A 20,079-nucleotide genomic window follows, 5' to 3' on the forward strand; every position below is an offset into this window, starting at 1 on the left:
GCAGAGTTCCTCTGTCCAGTCTCAACATCAACAGTGAAGAGGCGACTCCGGGATTCTGGCCTTCTAGGCAGAGTTCCTCTGTCCAGTCTCAACATCAACAGTGAAGAGGCGACTCCGGGATGCTGGCCTTCTAGGCAGAGTTCCTCTGTCCAGTCTCAACATCAACAGTGAAGAGGCGACTCCGGGATTCTGGCCTTCTAGGCAGAGTTCCTCTGTCCAGTCTCAACATCAACAGTGAAGAGGGGACTCCGGGATGCTGGCCTTCTAGGCAGAGTTCCTCTGTCCAGTCTCAACATCAACAGTGAAGAGGCGACTCCGGGATTCTGGCCTTCTAGGCAGAGTTCCTCTGTCCAGTCTCAACGTCAACAGTGAAGAGGCGACTCCAGGATGCTGGCCTTCTAGGCAGAGTTCCTCTGTCCAGTCTCAACGTCAACAGTGAAGAGGCGACTCCAGGATGCTGGCCTTCTAGGCAGAGTTCCTCTGTCCAGTCTCAACATCAACAGTGAAGAGGAGACATTGGGATGCTGGCCTTCTAGGCAGAGTTCCTCTGTCCAGTCTCAACATCAACAGTGAAGAGGAGAGATTGGGATGCTGGCCTTCTAGGCAGAGTTCCTCTGTCCAGTCTCAACATCAACAGTGAAGAGGTGACTCCAGGATTCTGGCCTTCTAGGCAGAGTTCCTCTGTCCAGTCTCAACATCAACAGTGAAGAGGCGACTCCGGGATGCTGGCCTTCTAGGCAGAGTTCCTCTGTCCAGTCTCAACATCAACAGTGAAGAGGGGACTCCGGGATGCTGGCCTTCTAGGCAGAGTTCCTCTGTCCAGTCTCAACATCAACAGTGAAGAGGGGACTCCGGGATGCTGGCCTTCTAGGCAGAGTTCCTCTGTCCAGTCTCAACATCAACAGTGAAGAGGGGACTCCGGGATGCTGGCCTTCTAGGCAGAGTTCCTCTGTCCAGTCTCAACATCAACAGTGAAGAGGCGACTCCGGGATTCTGGCCTTCTAGGCAGAGTTCCTCTGTCCAGTCTCAACATCAACAGTGAAGAGGCGACTCCGGGATGCTGGCCTTCTAGGCAGAGTTCCTCTGTCCAGTCTCAACATCAACAGTGAAGAGGCGACTCCGGGATTCTGGCCTTCTAGGCAGAGTTCCTCTGTCCAGTCTCAACATCAACAGTGAAGAGGGGACTCCGGGATGCTGGCCTTCTAGGCAGAGTTCCTCTGTCCAGTCTCAACATCAACAGTGAAGAGGCGACTCCGGGATTCTGGCCTTCTAGGCAGAGTTCCTCTGTCCAGTCTCAACGTCAACAGTGAAGAGGCGACTCCAGGATGCTGGCCTTCTAGGCAGAGTTCCTCTGTCCAGTCTCAACGTCAACAGTGAAGAGGCGACTCCAGGATGCTGGCCTTCTAGGCAGAGTTCCTCTGTCCAGTCTCAACATCAACAGTGAAGAGGAGACATTGGGATGCTGGCCTTCTAGGCAGAGTTCCTCTGTCCAGTCTCAACATCAACAGTGAAGAGGCGACTCCGGGATGCTGGCCTTCTAGGCAGAGTTCCTCTGTCCAGTCTCAACGTCAACAGTGAAGAGGAGACTCCGGGATGCTGGCCTTCTAGGCAGAGTTCCTCTGTCCAGTCTCAACGTCAACAGTGAAGAGGCGACTCCAGGATTCTGGCCTTCTAGGCAGAGTTCCTCTGTCCAGTCTCAACATCAACAGTGAAGAGGAGACTCCGGGATGCTGGCCTTCTAGGCAGAGTTCCTCTGTCCAGTCTCAACGTCAACAGTGAAGAGGAGACTCCGGGATGCTGGCCTTCTAGGCAGAGTTCCTCTGTCCAGTCTCAACGTCAACAGTGAAGAGGAGACTCTGGGATGCTGGCCTTCTAGGCAGAGTTCCTCTGTCCAGTCTCAACGTCAACAGTGAAGAGGAGACTCCGGGATGCTGGCCTTCTAGGCAGAGTTCCTCTGTCCAGTCTCAACGTCAACAGTGAAGAGGGGACTCCGGGATGCTGGCCTTCTAGGCAGAGTTCCTCTGTCCAGTCTCAACATCAACAGTGAAGAGGGGACTCCGGGATGCTGGCCTTCTAGGCAGAGTTCCTCTGTCCAGTCTCAACATCAACAGTGAAGAGGTGACTCTGGGATGCTGGCCTTCTAGGCAGAGTTCCTCTGTCCAGTCTCAACATCAACAGTGAAGAGGTGACTCTGGGATGCTGGCCTTCTAGGCAGAGTTCCTCTGTCCAGTCTCAACGTCAACAGTGAAGAGGTGACTCTGGGATGCTGGCCTTCTAGGCAGAGTTGCAAAGAAAAAGCCACATCTCAGACTGGCCAATAAATAAAATATTAAGATGGGAAAAAGAACACATTCTTTTTTATTTCTTTTGCCAGTCTGAGATATGCCGATGTAGATATTACATTTTAAAAAATCAGCCGTTCCCAGCTACTATAGTCATTTACAACATTAACCATGTCTACACTGTATTTCTGATCAATTTGATGTTATTTTAATGGACAAAAAAACGTGCTTTTCTTTCAAAAACAAGGACCTTTCTAAGTGACCCCAAACTTTTGAAAGGTAGTGTATTTATGTAATGTAAGAATGTGGACACCGACTCATTCCAGGGTCATTTTTACTGTTTTCTACATTGTAGAATAAGTGAAGACAAACTATGAAATAACACACATGGAATCATGTAGTGTTAAACAAATGAAAAATATATTTCGTATTTGAGATTCTTCAAAGTAGCCACACTTTGCTTTGATGACAGCTTTGTACACGCTTGGTATTCTCTCAACCAGCTTCATGAGGTTGTCACCTGGAATGCATTTCAATTGCCAGGTGTCCCTTGTTAATTTGTGGAATTTCTTTCCTTCTTAATGCGTTTGAGCCAATCAGTTGTGTTTTGAAAAGGAAGATAGCCCTAGTATACAGAAGACAGCCCTAGTATACAGAAGACAGCCCTAGTATACTGAAGACAGCCCTAGTATACAGAAGACAGCCCTAGTATACTGAAGACAGCCCTAGTATACTGAAGACAGCCCTAGTATACTGAAGACAGCCCTAGTATACTGAAGACAGCCCTAGTATACTGAAGACAGCCCTAGTATACTGAAGACAGCCCTAGTATACTGAAGACAGCCCTAGTATACTGAAGACAGCCCTAGTATACTGAAGACAGCCCTAGTATACTGAAGACAGCCCTAGTATACTGAAGACAGCCCTAGTATACTGAAGACAGCCCTAGTATACTGAAGACAGCCCTAGTATACTGAAGACAGCCCTAGTATACTGAAGACAGCCCTAGTATACTGAAGACAGCCCTAGTATACTGAAGACAGCCCTAGTATACTGAAGACAGCCCTAGTATACTGAAGACAGCCCTATTTGGTATAAGACTTAAGTCCATATTATGGCAGGAACAGCTCAAGTAAGCAAAGAGGAACAACAGTCCATCATTACTTTAAGACAGGAAGGTCAGTCAATCTGTAAAATATCATGAACTTTGAAAGTTTCTTCCTGTGCGGTCGCAAAAACCACCAAGCGCTACGATGAAACTGGCTCTCCTGAGGACCGCCACAGGAAAGGAAGACCCAGAGGTATCTCTGCTGCAGAGGATAAGTTCATTAGAGTTAACTGGCTCTCATGAGGACCGCCACAGGAAAGGAAGACCCAGAGGTACCTCTGCTGCAGAGGATAAGTTCATTAGAGTTAACTGGCTCTCATGAGGACCGCCACAGGAAAGGAAGACCCAGGGGTACCTCTGCTGCAGAGGATAAGTTCATTGGAGTTAACTGGCTCTCCTGAGGACCGCCACAGGAAAGGAAGACCCAGAGGTATCTCTGCTGCAGAGGATAAGTTCATTAGAGTTAACTGGCTCTCATGAGGACCGCCACAGGAAAGGAAGACCCAGAGGTACCTCTGCTGCAGAGGATAAGTTCATTAGAGTTAACTGGCTCTCATGAGGACCGCCACAGGAAAGGAAGACCCAGAGGTATCTCTGCTGCAGAGGATAAGTTCATTAGAGTTAACTGCACTTCAGATTGCAGCCCAAATAAATGTTTCACAGAGTTCAAATAACAGACACATCTCAACATCAACTGTTCAGAGGAGACTATGTGAATCAGGCCTTCGTGGTCGAATTGCTGCAAAGAAACCACTACTAAAGGACACCAATAAGAAGAAGAGACTTGCTTGGGCCAAGAAATACAATTAATCAACCTGGTTGGTGTGTTATTTACCAACCTGGTCTGACAGTTATTACATGTTGGGCTGGGGTTATTTACCAACCTGGTCTGACAGTTATTACATGTTGGTGTGTTATTTACCAACCTGGTCTGATAGTTATTACATGTTGGTGTGTCATTTACCAACCTGGTCTGACAGTTATTACATGTTGGTGTGTCATTTACCAACCTGGTCTGACAGTTATTACATGTTGGTGTGTTATTTACCAACCTGGACTGACAGTTATTACATGTTGGGCTGGGGTTATTTACCAACCTGGTCTGACAGTTATTACATGTTGGTGTGTCATTTACCAACCTGGTCTGACAGTTATTACATGTTGGTGTGTCATTTACCAACCTGGTCTGACAGTTATTACATGTTGGGCTGGGGTTATTTACCAACCTGGACTGACAGTTATTACATGTTTGGCTGGTGTGTTATTTACCAACCTGGTCTGACAGTTATTACATGTTGGTGTGTCATTTACCAACCTGGTCTGACAGTTATTACATGTTGGTGTGTCATTTACCAACCTGGTCTGACAGTTATTACATGTTGGTGTGTCATTTACCAACCTGGTCTGACAGTTATTACATGTTGGTGTGTCATTTACCAACCTGGTCTGACAGTTATTACATGTTGGTGTGTTATTTACCAACCTGGTCTGACAGTTATTACATGTTGGGCTGGGGTTATTTACCAACCTGGTCTGACAGTTGTGTTATTTTGGGATGTTGTGGATTGTATCTCCAAGCCCGGCTAGCTCAGTCGGTAGAGCATGAGACTCTTAATCTCAGGGTCGTGGGTTCGAGCCCCACGTTGGGCGCTAACCTTTTGATTTAAAAGCCTTTCTTCTGATAAATGCGAGCAAATCAGATTGTATTATTTGTGTTTGTGTGATATGATACACAGTACCAGTCAAACGTTTACTCACTTACTCATTCAAGGGTTTATTTTGAATACATTTACAACTATTTCTCCATACCTGTTTTTGCGTTGTCATTATGGGGTATTATGTGTAGATTGCTGAGGGTGTTTTATTTAATCCATTAGAGAATAATGCTGTAAGGTAACACATTTGGGGGAAAACCAAGGGGTCTGAATACTTTTTGAAGGCACTTGTATATAAGCAATGAGTAATGACTAAACTAATGTTTATAATGGTGTTTTTATGCTTTGTCATGGCTTTGTCCAATCACAAGTGGAGGATCAGGGTATAGGACAGGATCAAAGGTCATGCCATGCTGCCATGAAGCTTGTTAACCGGAAGTTAAAGGATTTCTGCATGTTCAGGCTACGTCTGGTAGGCTCTGTCTCTCAACAGGGGGGATCATGAGACATTTTGGACCATGGCTTTCAGCCCCACACTTTGTCTAAGTCCAAATGGAACAAATACCCTGGTCAAAAGTAGTGCACTATATAGGGAATAGGGTGCCATTTGAGTTGCACGACTGAATGTAGAAAGAAGGTCATTACGTTTGAGATTTGTTACTGTCTCTAGACGAGTCATTTACCAACCTGGTCTGATAGTTATTACATGTTGGGCTGGTGTGTTATTTACCAACCTGGTCTGATAGTTATTACATGTTGGGCTGGTGTGTTATTTACCAACCTGGTCTGATAGTTATTACATGTTGGGCTGGTGTGTTATTTACCAACCTGGTCTGATAGTTATTACATGTGGGTGTGTTATTTACCAACCTGGTCTGATAGTTATTACATGTTGGGCTGGTGTGTTATTTACCAACCTGGCCTGACAGTTATTACATGTTGGTGTGTTATTTACCAACCTGGTCTGACAGTTATTACATGTTGGTGTGTTATTTACCAACCTGGTCTGATAGTTATTACATGTTGGTGTGTTATTTACCAACCTGGTCTGATAGTTATTACATGTTGGTGTGTTATTTACCAACCTGGTCTGATAGTTATTACATGTTGGTGTGTTATTTACCAACCTGGTCTGACAGTTATTACATGTTGGTGTGTTATTTCCCAACCTGGTCTGACAGTTATTACATGTTGGTGTGTCATTTACCAACCTGGCCTGACAGTTATTACATGTTGGTGTGTTATTTACCAACCTGGTCTGACAGTTATTACATGTTGGTGTGTTATTTCCCAACCTGGTCTGACAGTTATTACATGTTGGTGTGTCATTTACCAACCTGGCCTGACAGTTATTACATGTTGGTGTGTTATTTACCAACCTGGTCTGACAGTTATTACATGTTGGTGTGTTATTTACCAACCTGGTCTGACAGTTATGTTATTTTGGGATGTTGTGGATTGTATCTCCAAGCCCGGCTAGCTCAGTCGGTAGAGCATGAGACTCTTAATCTCAGGGTCGTGGGTTCGAGCCCCACGTTGGGCGCTAACCTTTTGATTTAAAAGCCTTTCTTCTGATAAATGCGAGCAAATCAGATTGTATTATTTGTGTTTGTGTGATATGATACACAGTACCAGTCAAACGTTTACTCACTTACTCATTCAAGGGTTTATTTTGAATACATTTACAACTATTTCTCCATACCTGTTTTTGCGTTGTCATTATGGGGTATTATGTGTAGATTGCTGAGGGTGTTTTATTTAATCCATTAGAGAATAATGCTGTAAGGTAACACATTTGGGGGAAAACCAAGGGGTCTGAATACTTTTTGAAGGCACTTGTATATAAGCAATGAGTAATGACTAAACTAATGTTTATAATGGTGTTTTTATGCTTTGTCATGGCTTTGTCCAATCACAAGTGGAGGATCAGGGTATAGGACAGGATCAAAGGTCATGCCATGCTGCCATGAAGCTTGTTAACCGGAAGTTAAAGGATTTCTGCATGTTCAGGCTACGTCTGGTAGGCTCTGTCTCTCAACAGGGGGGATCATGAGACATTTTGGACCATGGCTTTCAGCCCCACACTTTGTCTAAGTCCAAATGGAACAAATACCCTGGTCAAAAGTAGTGCACTATATAGGGAATAGGGTGCCATTTGAGTTGCACGACTGAATGTAGAAAGAAGGTCATTACGTTTGAGATTTGTTACTGTCTCTAGACGAGTCATTTACCAACCTGGTCTGATAGTTATTACATGTTGGCCTGGTGTGTTATTTACCAACCTGGTCTGATAGTTATTACATGTTGGGCTGGTGTGTTATTTACCAACCTGGTCTGATAGTTATTACATGTTGGGCTGGTGTGTTATTTACCAACCTGGTCTGATAGTTATTACATGTGGGTGTGTTATTTACCAACCTGGTCTGATAGTTATTACATGTTGGGCTGGTGTGTTATTTACCAACCTGGTCTGACAGTTATTACATGTTGGTGTGTTATTTACCAACCTGGTCTGACAGTTATTACATGTTGGTGTGTTATTTACCAACCTGGTCTGACAGTTATTACATGTTGGTGTGTTATTTACCAACCTGGTCTGACAGTTATGTTATTTTGGGATGTTGTGGATTGTATCTCCAAGCCCGGCTAGCTCAGTCGGTAGAGCATGAGACTCTTAATCTCAGGGTCGTGGGTTCGAGCCCCACGTTGGGCGTAGACCTTTTGATTTGGATACCATTGATCCTCAGAGGCTTGGGGCTCGTTTCCTAGACACAGATTATAGTCCTCCACTGAAAAGGGATACATACTAGGGTGGTGAAATAGAGGACTGGTGAAATCCAAGAGGCAGGGTTGGTTCACACCCTGTGAGGTCTGTCAGTGGGCACGGTTGGTTCAGACCCTCTTAGGTCTGTCAATGAGCAGGGTTGGTTCAGATCCTACGAGGTCTGTCAATGAGCAGGGTTGGTTCATACCCTGTGAAGTCTGTCTGTGGGTGGTGTTAAATAGTGATGCAAGCATGGGTTGTATCTCCAAGCCCGGCTAGCTCAGTCGGTAAAGCATGGGACTCTTAATCTCAGGGTTGTTGGTTCGAGATCTACGTTTGGCGCAAACCTTTTGATTTGAAAGCCTTTCTTCTGATAAATGCGAGCATATCAAATTTAATTTCTGAGGATTTTTGATTCAATCCATTTGAGAATAACGCTGTAAGGTAACAAATTTGTTACCAAATCAAATGTATTTATATAGCCCTTCATACATCAGCGGATATCTCAAAGTGCTGTACAGAAACACAGCCTAAAACCCCAAACAGCAAGCAATGCAGGTGTTGAAGCACATTGGCTAGGAAAAACTCCCTAGAAAGGCTAAAACCTAGGAAGAAACCTAGAGAGGAACCAGGCTATGAGGGGTGGAGATTATAACAGAACATGGCCAAGATGTTCAAATGTTCATAAATGACCAGCATGGTCAAATAATAGGTCTGGGACAGGTAGCACGTCCGGTGAACAGGTCAGGATTCCATAGTCGCAGGCAGAACAGTCGAAACTGGAGCAGCAGCACGGCCAGGTGGACTGGGGACAGCAAGGAGTCATCATGCCAGGTAGTCCTGAGGTTTGGTTCAAGACCCTGTTAGGTCTGTCAGTGGGCAGGGTTGGTTCAGACCCTACGAGGTCTTGCAATTGGCAGGGTTGGGTCACGCCCTGTGAGGTCTGTATGTCGGTGATGTTATTTTGTGATGTAAGCCCGGCTAGCTCAGTCGGTAGAGCATGAGACTCTTAATCTCAGGGTCGTGGGTTCGAGCCCCACGTTGGGCGCTAACCTTTTGATTTAAAAGCCTTTCTTCTGATAAATGCGAGCAAATCAGATTGTATTATTTGTGTTTGTGTGATATGATACACAGTACCAGTCAAACGTTTACTCACCTACTCATTCAAGGGTTTATTTTGAATACATTTACAACTATTTCTCCATACCTGTTTTTGCGTTGTCATTATGGGGTATTATGTGTAGATTGCTGAGGGTGTTTTATTTAATCCATTAGAGAATAATGCTGTAAGGTAACACATTTGGGGGAAAACCAAGGGGTCTGAATACTTTTTGAAGGCACTTGTATATAAGCAATGAGTAATGACTAAACTAATGTTTATAATGGTGTTTTTATGCTTTGTCATGGCTTTGTCCAATCACAAGTGGAGGATCAGGGTATAGGACAGGATCAAAGGTCATGCCATGCTGCCATGAAGCCATGAAGCTTGTTAACCGGAAGTTAAAGGATTTCTGCATGTTCAGACTACGTCTGGTAGGCTCTGTCTCTCAACAGGGGGAATCATGAGACATTTTGGACCATGGCTTTCAGCCCCACACTTTGTCTAAGTCCAAATGGAACAAATACCCTGGTCAAAAGTAGTGCACTATATAGGGAATAGCGTGCCATTTGAGTTGCAGACTGTATGTAGAAAGAAGGTAATTACGTTTGAGATTTGTTGGTTGTGTTATTTTAGGATGTTGTGGAATATGTCTCCAAGCCCGGCTAGCTCAGTCGGTAGAGCATGAGACTCTTAATCTCAGGGTCGTGGGTTCGAGCCCCACGTTGGGCGCTGACCTTTTGATTTGAAAGGCTTTCTTCTGATAAATGCGAGCAATAGATCTGAATGAATGAAATATTCTTATTAATGACTTTTTTCTTTACATAGTTGAATGTGCTGACAACAAAATCACACAAAAATTATCAATGGAAATCAAATTTTTCAACCCATGGAGGTCTGGATTTGGAGTCACACTCAAAATTATTACATGTTGGGCTGGTGTGTTATTTCCCAACCTGGTCTAACAGTTATTACATGTTGGGCTGGGGTTATTTACCAACCTGGTCTGATAGTTATTACATGTTGGTGTGTTATTTACCAACCTGGTCTGATAGTTATTACATGTTGGTGTGTTATTTACCAACCTGGTCTGATAGTTATTACATGTTGGTGTGTTATTTACCAACCTGGTCTGACAGTTATTACATGTTGGTGTGTCATTTACCAACCTGGTCTGACAGTTATTACATGTTGTGTTGGTGTGTTATTTACCAACCTGGTCTGACAGTTATTACATGTTGGTGTGTTATTTACCAACCTGGTCTGATAGTTATTACATGTTGGTGTGTTATTTACCAACCTGGTCTGATAGTTATTACATGTTGTGTTGGTGTGTCATTTACCAACCTGGTCTGACAGTTATTACATGTTGTGTTGGTGTGTTATTTACCAACCTGGTCTGACAGTTATTACATGTTGGTGTGTTATTTACCAACCTGGTCTGACAGTTATTACATGTTGGTGTGTTATTTACCAACCTGGTCTGACAGTTATTACATGTTGGTGTGTTATTTACCAACCTGGTCTGACAGTTATTACATGTTGGGCTGGGGTTATTTACCAACCTGGTCTGACAGTTGTGTTATTTTGGGATGTTGTGGATTGTATCTCCAAGCCTGGCTAGCTCAGTCGGTAGAGCATGAGACTCTTAATCTCAGGGTCGTGGGTTCGAGCCCCACGTTGGGCGTAGACCTTTTGATTTGGATACCATTGATCCTCAGAGGCTTGGGGCTCGTTTCCTAGACACAGATTATAGTCCTCCACTGAAAAGGGATACATACTAGGGTGGTGAAATAGAGGACTGGTGAAATCCAAGAGGCAGGGTTGGTTCACACCCTGTGAGGTCTGTCAGTGGGCACGGTTGGTTCAGACCCTCTTAGGTCTGTCAATGAGCAGGGTTGGTTCAGACCCTACGAGGTCTGTCAATGAGCAGGGTTGGTTCATACCCTGTGAAGTCTGTCTGTGGGTGGTGTTAAATAGTGATGCAAGCATGGGTTGTATCTCCAAGCCCGGCTAGCTCAGTCGGTAAAGCATGGGACTCTTAATCTCAGGGTTGTTGGTTCGAGATCTACGTTTGGCGCAAACCTTTTGATTTGAAAGCCTTTCTTCTGATAAATGCGAGCATATCAAATTTAATTTCTGAGGATTTTTGATTCAATCCATTTGAGAATAACGCTGTAAGGTAACAAATTTGTCTGAATACTTTTTGAAGGCACTTGTATATAAGCAATGAGTAATGACTAATGTTTATAATGGTGTTTTTATGCTTTGTCATGGTTTTGTCCAATCACAAGTGGAGGATCAGGGTATAGGACAGGATCAAAGGTCATGCCATGCTGCCATGAAGCTTGTTAACCGGAAGTTAAAGGATTTCTGCATGTTCAGGCTACGTCTGGTAGGCTCTGTCTCTCAACAGGGGGGATCATGAGACATTTTGGACCATGGCTTTCAGCCCCACACTTTGTCTAAGTCCAAATGGAACAAATACCCTGGTCAAAAGTACTGCACTATATAGGGAATAGGGTGCCATTTGAGTTGCAGACTGTATGTAGAAAGAAGGTAATTACGTTTGAGATTTGTTGGTTGTGTTATTTTGGGATGTTGTGGAATATGTCTCCAAGCCCGGCTAGCTCAGTCGGTAGAGCATGAGACTCTTAATCTCAGGGTCGTGGGTTCGAGCCCCACGTTGGGCGCTGACCTTTTGATTTGAAAGCCTTTCTTCTGATAAATGCGAGCAATAGATCTGAATGAATGAAATATTCTTATTAATGACTTTTTTCTTTACATAGTTGAATGTGCTGACAACAAAATCACACAAAAATGATCAATGGAAATCAAATTTTTCAACCCATGGAGGTCTGGATTTGGAGTCACACTCAAAATTATTACATGTTGGGCTGGTGTGTTATTTCCCAACCTGGTCTAACAGTTATTACATGTTGGGCTGGGGTTATTTACCAACCTGGTCTGATAGTTATTACATGTTGTGTTGGTGTGTTATTTACCAACCTGGTCTGACAGTTATTACATGTTGTGTTGGTGTGTTATTTACCAACCTGGTCTGACAGTTATTACATGTTGGTGTGTTATTTACCAACCTGGTCTGACAGTTATTACATGTTGGTGTGTTATTTACTGTCAGACCAGGTTGGTAAATAACACACCATGTTTATAATGGTGTTTTTAATGCTTTGTCATGGTTTTGTCCAATCACAAGTGGAGGATCAGGGTATAGGACAGGATCAAAGGTCATGCCATGCTGCCATTAACTTCCGGTTAACAAGCTTCAAGGATTTCTGCATGTTCAGGCTACGTCTGGTAGGCTCTGTCTCTCAACAGGGGGGATCATGAGACATTTTGGACCATAGCTTTCAGCCCCACACTTTGTCTAAGTCCAAATGGAACAAATACCCTGGTCAAAAGTAGTGCACTATATAGGGAATAGGGTGCCATTTGAGTTGCACGACTGAATGTAGAAAGGTCATTACGTTTGAGATTTGTTACTGTCTCTAGACGAGTCATTTACCAACCTGGTCTGATAGTTATTACATGTTGGGCTGGTGTGTTATTTACCAACCTGGTCTGATAGTTATTACATGTTGGGCTGGTGTGTTATTTACCAACCTGGTCTGATAGTTATTACATGTGGGTGTGTTATTTACCAACCTGGTCTGACAGTTATTACATGTTGGTGTGTCATTTACCAACCTGGCCTGACAGTTATTACATGTTGGTGTGTTATTTACCAACCTGGTCTGACAGTTATTACATGTTGGTGTGTTATTTCCCAACCTGGTCTGACAGTTATTACATGTTGGTGTGTTATTTACCAACCTGGTCTGACAGTTATTACATGTTGGGCTGGGGTTATTTACCAACCTGGTCTGACAGTTGTGTTATTTTGGGATGTTGTGGATTGTATCTCCAAGCCCGGCTAGCTCAGTCGGTAGAGCATGAGACTCTTAATCTCAGGGTCGTGGGTTCGAGCCCCACGTTGGGCGTAGACCTTTTGATTTGGATACCATTGATCCTCAGAGGCTTGGGGCTCGTTTCCTAGACACAGATTATAGTCCTCCACTGAAAAGGGATACATACTAGGGTGGTGAAATAGAGGACTGGTGAAATCCAAGAGGCAGGGTTGGTTCACACCCTGTGAGGTCTGTCAGTGGGCACGGTTGGTTCAGACCCTCTTAGGTCTGTCAATGAGCAGGGTTGGTTCAGACCCTACGAGGTCTGTCAATGAGCAGGGTTGGTTCATACCCTGTGAAGTCTGTCTGTGGGTGGTGTTAAATAGTGATGCAAGCATGGGTTGTATCTCCAAGCCCGGCTAGCTCAGTCGGTAAAGCATGGGACTCTTAATCTCAGGGTTGTTGGTTCGAGCCCCACGTTGGGCGCTAACCTTTTGATTTAAAAGCCTTTCTTCTGATAAATGCGAGCAAATCAGATTGTATTATTTGTGTTTGTGTCATATGATACACAGTACCAGTCAAACGTTTACTCACTTACTCATTCAAGGGTTTATTTTGAATACATTTACAACTATTTCTCCATACCTGTTTTTGCGTTGTCATTATGGGGTATTATGTGTAGATTGCTGAGGGTGTTTTATTTAATCCATTAGAGAATAATGCTGTAAGGTAACACATTTGGGGGAAAACCAAGGGGTCTGAATACTTTTTGAAGGCACTTGTATATAAGCAATGAGTAATGACTAATGTTTATAATGGTGTTTTTATGCTTTGTCATGGCTTTGTCCAATCACAAGTGGAGGATCAGGGTATAGGACACGATCAAAGGTCATGTCAGGCTGCCATGAAGCTTGTTAACCGGAAGTTAAAGGATTTCTGCATGTTCAGGCTACGTCTGGTAGGCTCTGTCTCTCAACAGGGGGGGATCATGAGACATTTTGGACCATGGCTTTCAGCCCCACACTTTGTCTAAGTCCAAATGGAACAAATACCCTGGTCAAAAGTAGTGCACTATATAGGGAATAGGGTGCCATTTGAGTTGCAGACTGTATGTAGAAAGAAGGTAATTACGTTTGAGATTTGTTGGTTGTGTTATTTTGGGATGTTGTGGAATATGTCTCCAAGCCCGGCTAGCTCAGTCGGTAGAGCATGAGACTCTTAATCTCAGGGTCGTGGGTTCGAGCCCCACGTTGGGCGCTGACCTTTTGATTTGAAAGCCTTTCTTCTGATAAATGCGAGCAATAGATCTGAATGAATGAAATATTCTTATTAATGACTTTTTTCTTTACATAGTTGAATGTGCTGACAACAAAATCACACAAAAATGATCAATGGAAATCAAATTTTTCAACCCATGGAGGTCTGGATTTGGAGTCACACTCAAAATTATTACATGTTGGGCTGGTGTGTTATTTCCCAACCTGGTCTAACAGTTATTACATGTTGGGCTGGGGTTATTTACCAACCTGGTCTGATAGTTATTACATGTTGGTGTGTTATTTACCAACCTGGTCTGATAGTTATTACATGTTGGTGTGTCATTTACCAACCTGGTCTGACAGTTATTACATGTTGGTGTGTCATTTACCAACCTGGTCTGACAGTTATTACATGTTGTGTTGGTGTGTTATTTACCAACCTGGTCTGACAGTTATTACATGTTGGTGTGTTATTTACCAACCTGGTCTGATAGTTATTACATGTTGGTGTGTTATTTACCAACCTGGTCTGATAGTTATTACATGTTGTGTTGGTGTGTCATTTACCAACCTGGTCTGACAGTTATTACATGTTGTGTTGGTGTGTTATTTACCAACCTGGTCTGACAGTTATTACATGTTGGTGTGTTATTTACCAACCTGGTCTGACAGTTATTACATGTTGGTGTGTTATTTACCAACCTGGTCTGACAGTTGTTATTTTGGGATGTTGTGGATTGTATCTCCAAGCCCGGCTAGCTCAGTCGGTAGAGCATGAGACTCTTAATCTCAGGGTCGTGGGTTCGAGCCCCACGTTGGGCGCTGACCTTTTGATTTGGAGACCATTGATCCTCAGAGGCTTGGGGCTCATTTCCTGGACACAGATTATAGTCCTCCACTGAAAAGCACTACCTATGAACAATATCAAATGGACATGTTTTTTAGACTAGGACTTCATGGGTGTCTGGGAAACCAGCCTTAGAGGTATAGTGGTTAATACACATGCAACATAGATGACCAGTATTGGTTGACTGTGTTGCTTCATCACCCTAGGGATATGTACTAGGGTGATGAAATAGAGGACTGCTGAAATCCAAGAGGCAGTGTTTGTTCACACCCTGAGATCTGTCAGTGAGCAGGGTTGGTGCACGCCCTGTGAGATCTGTCAATGGGCAGGGTTGGTGCACGCCCTGTGACGTCTGTCAGTGAGCAGGGTTGGTGCACGCCCTGTGACGTCTGTCAGTGAGCAGGGTTGGTGCACACCCTGTGAGGTCTGTCAGTGAGCAGGGTTGGTGCACGCCCTGTGAGTTTTCTCAGTGGGCAGGGTTGGTTCAGACCCTTCGAGGTCTGTCAATGAGCAGGGTTGGTTCATACCCTGTGAAGTCTGTCTGTGGGTGTTGTTAAATAGTGATGCAAGCATGGGTTGTATCTCCAAGCCCGGCTAGCTCAGTCAGTAAAGCATGGGACTCTTAATCTCAGGGTTGTTGGTTCGAGCCCCACGTTGGGTGCTAACCTTTTGATTTAAAAGCCTTTCTTCTGATAAATGCGAGCAAATCAGATTGTATTATTTGTGTTTGTGTGATATGATACACAGTACCAGTCAAACGTTTACTCACTTACTCATTCAAGGGTTTATTTTGAATACATTTACAACTATTTCTCCATACCTGTTTTTGCGTTGTCATTATGGGGTATTATGTGTAGATTGCTGAGGGTGTTTTATTTAATCCATTAGAGAATAATGCTGTAAGGTAACACATTTGGGGGAAAACCAAGGGGTCTGAATACTTTTTGAAGGCACTTGTATATAAGCAATGAGTAATGACTAATGTTTATAATGGTGTTTTTATGCTTTGTCATGGTTTTGTCCAATCACAAGTGGAGGATCAGGGTATAGGACAGGATCAAAGGTCATGCCATGCTGCCATGAAGCTTGTTAACCGGAAGTTAAAGGATTTCTGCATGTTCAGGCTACGTCTGGTAGGCTCTGTCTCTCAACAGGGGGGATCATGAGACATTTTGGACCATGGCTTTCAGCCCCACACTTTGTCTAAGTCCAAATGGAACAAATACCCTGGTCAAAAGTAGTGCACTATATAGGGAATAGGGTGCCATTTGAGTTGCAGACTGTATGTAGAAAGAAGGTAATTACGTTTGAGATTTGTTGGTTGTGTTATTTTGGGATGTTGTGGAATAACCGCTCCCTCAGTCGGTAGAGCATGAGACTCTTAATCTCAGGGTCGTGGGTTCGAGCCCCACGTTGGGTGTAGACCTTTTGATTTGGATACCATTGATCTTCAGAGGCTTGGGGCTCGTTTCCTAGACACAGATTATAGTCCTCCACTGAAAAGCACTACCTATGAACAATATCAAATGGACATGTTTTTTAGACTAGGACTTCATGGGTGTCTGGGAAACCAGCCTTAGAGGTATAGTGGTTAATACACATGCAACATAGATGACCAGTATTGGTTGACTGTGTTGCTTCATCACCCTAGGGATACGTACTAGGGTGATGAAATAGAGGACTGCTGAAATCCAAGAGGCAGTGTTTGTTCACACCCTGAGATCTGTCAGTGAGCAGGGTTGGTGCACGCCCTGTGACGTCTGTCAGTGCACAGGGTTGGTGCACGCCCTGTGACGTCTGTCAGTGAGCAGGGTTGGTGCACGCCCTGTGACGTCTGTCAGTGAGCAGGGTTGGTGCACGCCCTGTGAGGTCTGTCAGTGAGCAGGGTTGGTGCACGCCCTGTGAGATCTGTCAATGGACAGGGTTGGTGCACGCCCTGTGACGTCTGTCAGTGAGCAGGGTTGGTGCACGCCCTGTGACGTCTGTCAGTGAGCAGGGTTGGTGCACACCCTGTGAGGTCTGTCAGTGAGCAGGGTTGGTGCACGCCCTGTGAGTTTTCTCAGTGGGCAGGGTTGGTTCAGACCCTTCGAGGTCTGTCAATGGGCAGGGTTGGGTCACGCTCTGTGAAGTCTCCATACCTGTTTTTGCGTTGTCATTATGGGGTATTATGTGTAGATTGCTGAGGGTGTTTTATTTAATCCATTAGAGAATAACACTGTAAGGTAACACATTTGGGGGAAAACCTGGTCTGATAGTTGTGAGAGACAGAATAACAACAAAAAACATCCAGGAAAACACATGTCAAAAATGTTATAAATTGATTTGCATTTTACTGGGGGAAATAAGTAATTGACCCCTCTGCAAAACATGACTTAGTACTTGGTGTAAAAACCCTTGTTGGCAATCAGAGGTCAGATGTTTCTTGTAGTTGGCCACCAGGTTTGCACACGTCTCAGGAGGGATTTTGTCCCACTCCTCTTTGCAGATCTTCTCCAAGTCATTAAGGTTGAGGCTGACGTTTGGTAACTCGAACCTTCAGCTCCCTCCACAGATTTTCTATGGGATTAAGGTCTGGAGACTGGCTAGGCCAATGGGCAGAGTTGGTTCACGCCCTGTGAGGTCTGTATGTGGGTGGTGTTAAATAGTGACGCAAGCCCGGCTAGCTCAGTCGGTAGAGCATGAGACTCTTAATCTCAGGGTCGTGGGTTCGAGCCCCACGTTGGGCGCTAAAACTTTTGATTCGAAAGCCTTTCTTCTGATAAATGTGTAAGCAAATCAAATGTTATTTGTCACATGCTCAGATTACAACAGATAGACCTTACATTGAAATGCTTCCTGACAAGGTCTTAACCAACAATGCAGATCAACAAATAGAGTTAAGAAAATATTAACTAAATATAACTAAAGTAAAAAAGGAAATAAAATGTAACCTTAAATAACGAGGCTATATACAGGGGCACCGGTTCGTCAGACACGAGAGGCTTGGTTGCAAAGAAAGTCAATAATCTGTTGACTGACTGTTCAGTCAACAACTTTTCACATTGAGTTAGAGAATAAAAGACTGCGGGTGAAATGTAAAAAGGGGACAGGGTTGGAGTCAGTTCATTGAAATGTAATGTAAACCATGTCTATCTATTGGCAGTGCATCTCCACTAACAATTATTCACAGTGTTGCGTAAAAAGAGCCTAACAGTAACTGACTGTGGCAGGTGATGTGAAAACTAGAAGGGGGGGCGGGGTTCCTGACTCATTTTGACATTCCTATGTGCTGGGGAATTCCAGCTACCCTCAGGCCCGGCTAGCTCAGTCGGTAGAGCATGAGACTCTTAATCTCAGGGTCGTGGGTTCGAGCCCCACGTTGGGCGGATGTGTTTTGCGTTGAGACAGACTTTGACGTAGATCCATTAATCACTTCCTGTAGTGTAGTCTTGCTGCATCCTGTTCCTAACAATGCTCCTTCCCATGAGACTAGTGAAACAACATGTTGTAAATGGTGTTAACTGTTCTTTTCACAGGGACCAATGGAGGAGTGACCCCAGTGGGTCTACTGGCTAGCTTCCTGGGGGGCCTGGCAGTGGGCGTGGCTTACTATATCTCTCAGATCCTATTGGTCCGTGACCTGCACCTGGCTGATCCCCAGTGGCCAATCATAATCTATGGAGCCATGGCTGGCCTAATGGGGTCCATGTTGGACTCTGTCCTGGGAGCACACTGGCAGTACTCAGGTGGGTCTGTCAACGATGAGTTATTAATGTGTTATTATCAGGGATTAGTTATGTTATTATCAGGGATTAGATAATTATGTTATTATCAGGGATTAGATAATCACGTTATTATCAGGGATTAGTTATTCACATTATCGTCAGGGATTAGATAATCACGTTATTATCAGGGATTCGTTATTCACATTATCGTCAGGGATTAGATAATCACGTTATTATCAGGGATTAGTTATTCACATTATCGTCAGGGATTAGATAATCACGTTATCATCAGGGATTAGATAATCACGTTATCATCAGGGATTAGATATTCACGTTATCATCAGGGATTAGATATTCACGTTATCATCAGGGATTAGATATTCACGTTATCATCAGGGATTAGATATTCACGTTATCATCAGGGATTAGATATTCACGTTATCATCAGGGATTAGATATTCACGTTATCATCAGGGATTAGATATTCACGTTATCATCAGGGATTAGATATTCACGTTATCATCAGGGATTAGATATTCACGTTATCATCAGGGATTAGATATTCACGTTATCATCAGGGATTAGATATTCACGTTATCATCAGGGATTAGATATTCACGTTATCATCAGGGATTAGATATTCACGTTATCATCAGGGATTAGATATTCACGTTATTATCAGGGAAAAGTATAAATAACTAACTTCAGATATAGATTAGATACTGTGCATTCAGACCCCTCATCTTTTTTTCACATTTTGTTATGTTACAGCCTTATTCTAAAATAGATTTTTTTTAAGTCAATCTACACACAATGTCCCATAATGACAAAGCAAAAACTGTTTTGTAGAAATTTGAGCAAATATATAAAAAAATAATAATATATAATTTACATAAATATTCAGACCCTTTACTCAGTACTTTGTTGAAGCACCTTTGGCAGCGATTACAGCCTTGATTGTTCTGGGGTATGACGCTACAAGCTTGGCACACCTGTATTTGGGGAGTTTCTCCCATTATTCTCTGCAGATCCTCTCAAGCGCTGTCAGGTTGGATGGGGAGCGTCACTGCACAGCTATTTTTTAGGTCCCCAGAGATGTTCGATCAGGTTCAAGTCCGGGCTCTGGCTGGGCCACTAAAGGACACTCAGAGACTTTTCCCGAAGCCATGTTGTCTTGGCTGTGTGCTTAGGGTCATTGTCCTGTTGGAAGGTGAAATTTGGCCCCAGTCTGAGGTCCTGAGTGCTCTGGAGAAGGTTTTCATCAAGGATCTCTCTGTACATTGCTCCGTTCATCTTTCCCTTGATCCTGACTAGTCTCCCAGTCCCTGCCGCTGAAAAACATTCACACAGCATGATGCTGCCACCACTATGCTGCTGGTGCCAGGTTTCCTCCAGATGTGACGCTTGGCATTCAGGCCAAAGAGTTCAATCTTGGTTTCATCAGACCAGAGAA

General features: G+C 43.9%; 1 protein-coding gene and 13 non-coding genes across 14 annotated transcripts in view; all 14 read left to right on the top strand.

Annotated features, from left to right (window-relative positions):
- LOC109886137 (transmembrane protein 19-like) overlaps positions 1-20,079 on the top strand; it is a 37,345-nt gene that overhangs the window by 16,036 nt on the left and 1,230 nt on the right. Inside the window, exon 7 of the mRNA XM_031816105.1 lies at positions 18,438-18,647. Coding sequence (XP_031671965.1) covers positions 18,438-18,647 — 210 coding nt within the window. The remainder of the gene's footprint in view (positions 1-18,437; positions 18,648-20,079) is intronic.
- On the top strand, positions 4,968-5,040 carry trnak-cuu (transfer RNA lysine (anticodon CUU)). The gene has a single exon. It is a non-coding gene; the product is annotated as a tRNA-Lys (tRNA).
- On the top strand, positions 6,516-6,588 carry trnak-cuu (transfer RNA lysine (anticodon CUU)). The gene has a single exon. It is a non-coding gene; the product is annotated as a tRNA-Lys (tRNA).
- Positions 7,686-7,758, top strand: trnak-cuu (transfer RNA lysine (anticodon CUU)). Its single transcript has one exon. It is a non-coding gene; the product is annotated as a tRNA-Lys (tRNA).
- Positions 8,785-8,857, top strand: trnak-cuu (transfer RNA lysine (anticodon CUU)). The gene has a single exon. It is a non-coding gene; the product is annotated as a tRNA-Lys (tRNA).
- On the top strand, positions 9,568-9,640 carry trnak-cuu (transfer RNA lysine (anticodon CUU)). Its single transcript has one exon. It is a non-coding gene; the product is annotated as a tRNA-Lys (tRNA).
- Positions 10,523-10,595, top strand: trnak-cuu (transfer RNA lysine (anticodon CUU)). Its single transcript has one exon. It is a non-coding gene; the product is annotated as a tRNA-Lys (tRNA).
- On the top strand, positions 11,529-11,601 carry trnak-cuu (transfer RNA lysine (anticodon CUU)). Its single transcript has one exon. It is a non-coding gene; the product is annotated as a tRNA-Lys (tRNA).
- trnak-cuu (transfer RNA lysine (anticodon CUU)) lies at positions 12,837-12,909 on the top strand. The gene has a single exon. It is a non-coding gene; the product is annotated as a tRNA-Lys (tRNA).
- trnak-cuu (transfer RNA lysine (anticodon CUU)) lies at positions 13,230-13,302 on the top strand. Its single transcript has one exon. It is a non-coding gene; the product is annotated as a tRNA-Lys (tRNA).
- Positions 14,001-14,073, top strand: trnak-cuu (transfer RNA lysine (anticodon CUU)). The gene has a single exon. It is a non-coding gene; the product is annotated as a tRNA-Lys (tRNA).
- On the top strand, positions 14,825-14,897 carry trnak-cuu (transfer RNA lysine (anticodon CUU)). The gene has a single exon. It is a non-coding gene; the product is annotated as a tRNA-Lys (tRNA).
- On the top strand, positions 17,576-17,648 carry trnak-cuu (transfer RNA lysine (anticodon CUU)). Its single transcript has one exon. It is a non-coding gene; the product is annotated as a tRNA-Lys (tRNA).
- On the top strand, positions 18,215-18,287 carry trnak-cuu (transfer RNA lysine (anticodon CUU)). The gene has a single exon. It is a non-coding gene; the product is annotated as a tRNA-Lys (tRNA).

This window comes from Oncorhynchus kisutch, unplaced genomic scaffold (assembly GCF_002021735.2).
Source record: "Oncorhynchus kisutch isolate 150728-3 unplaced genomic scaffold, Okis_V2 scaffold743, whole genome shotgun sequence".
Lineage (NCBI taxonomy): Eukaryota > Metazoa > Chordata > Actinopteri > Salmoniformes > Salmonidae > Oncorhynchus > Oncorhynchus kisutch.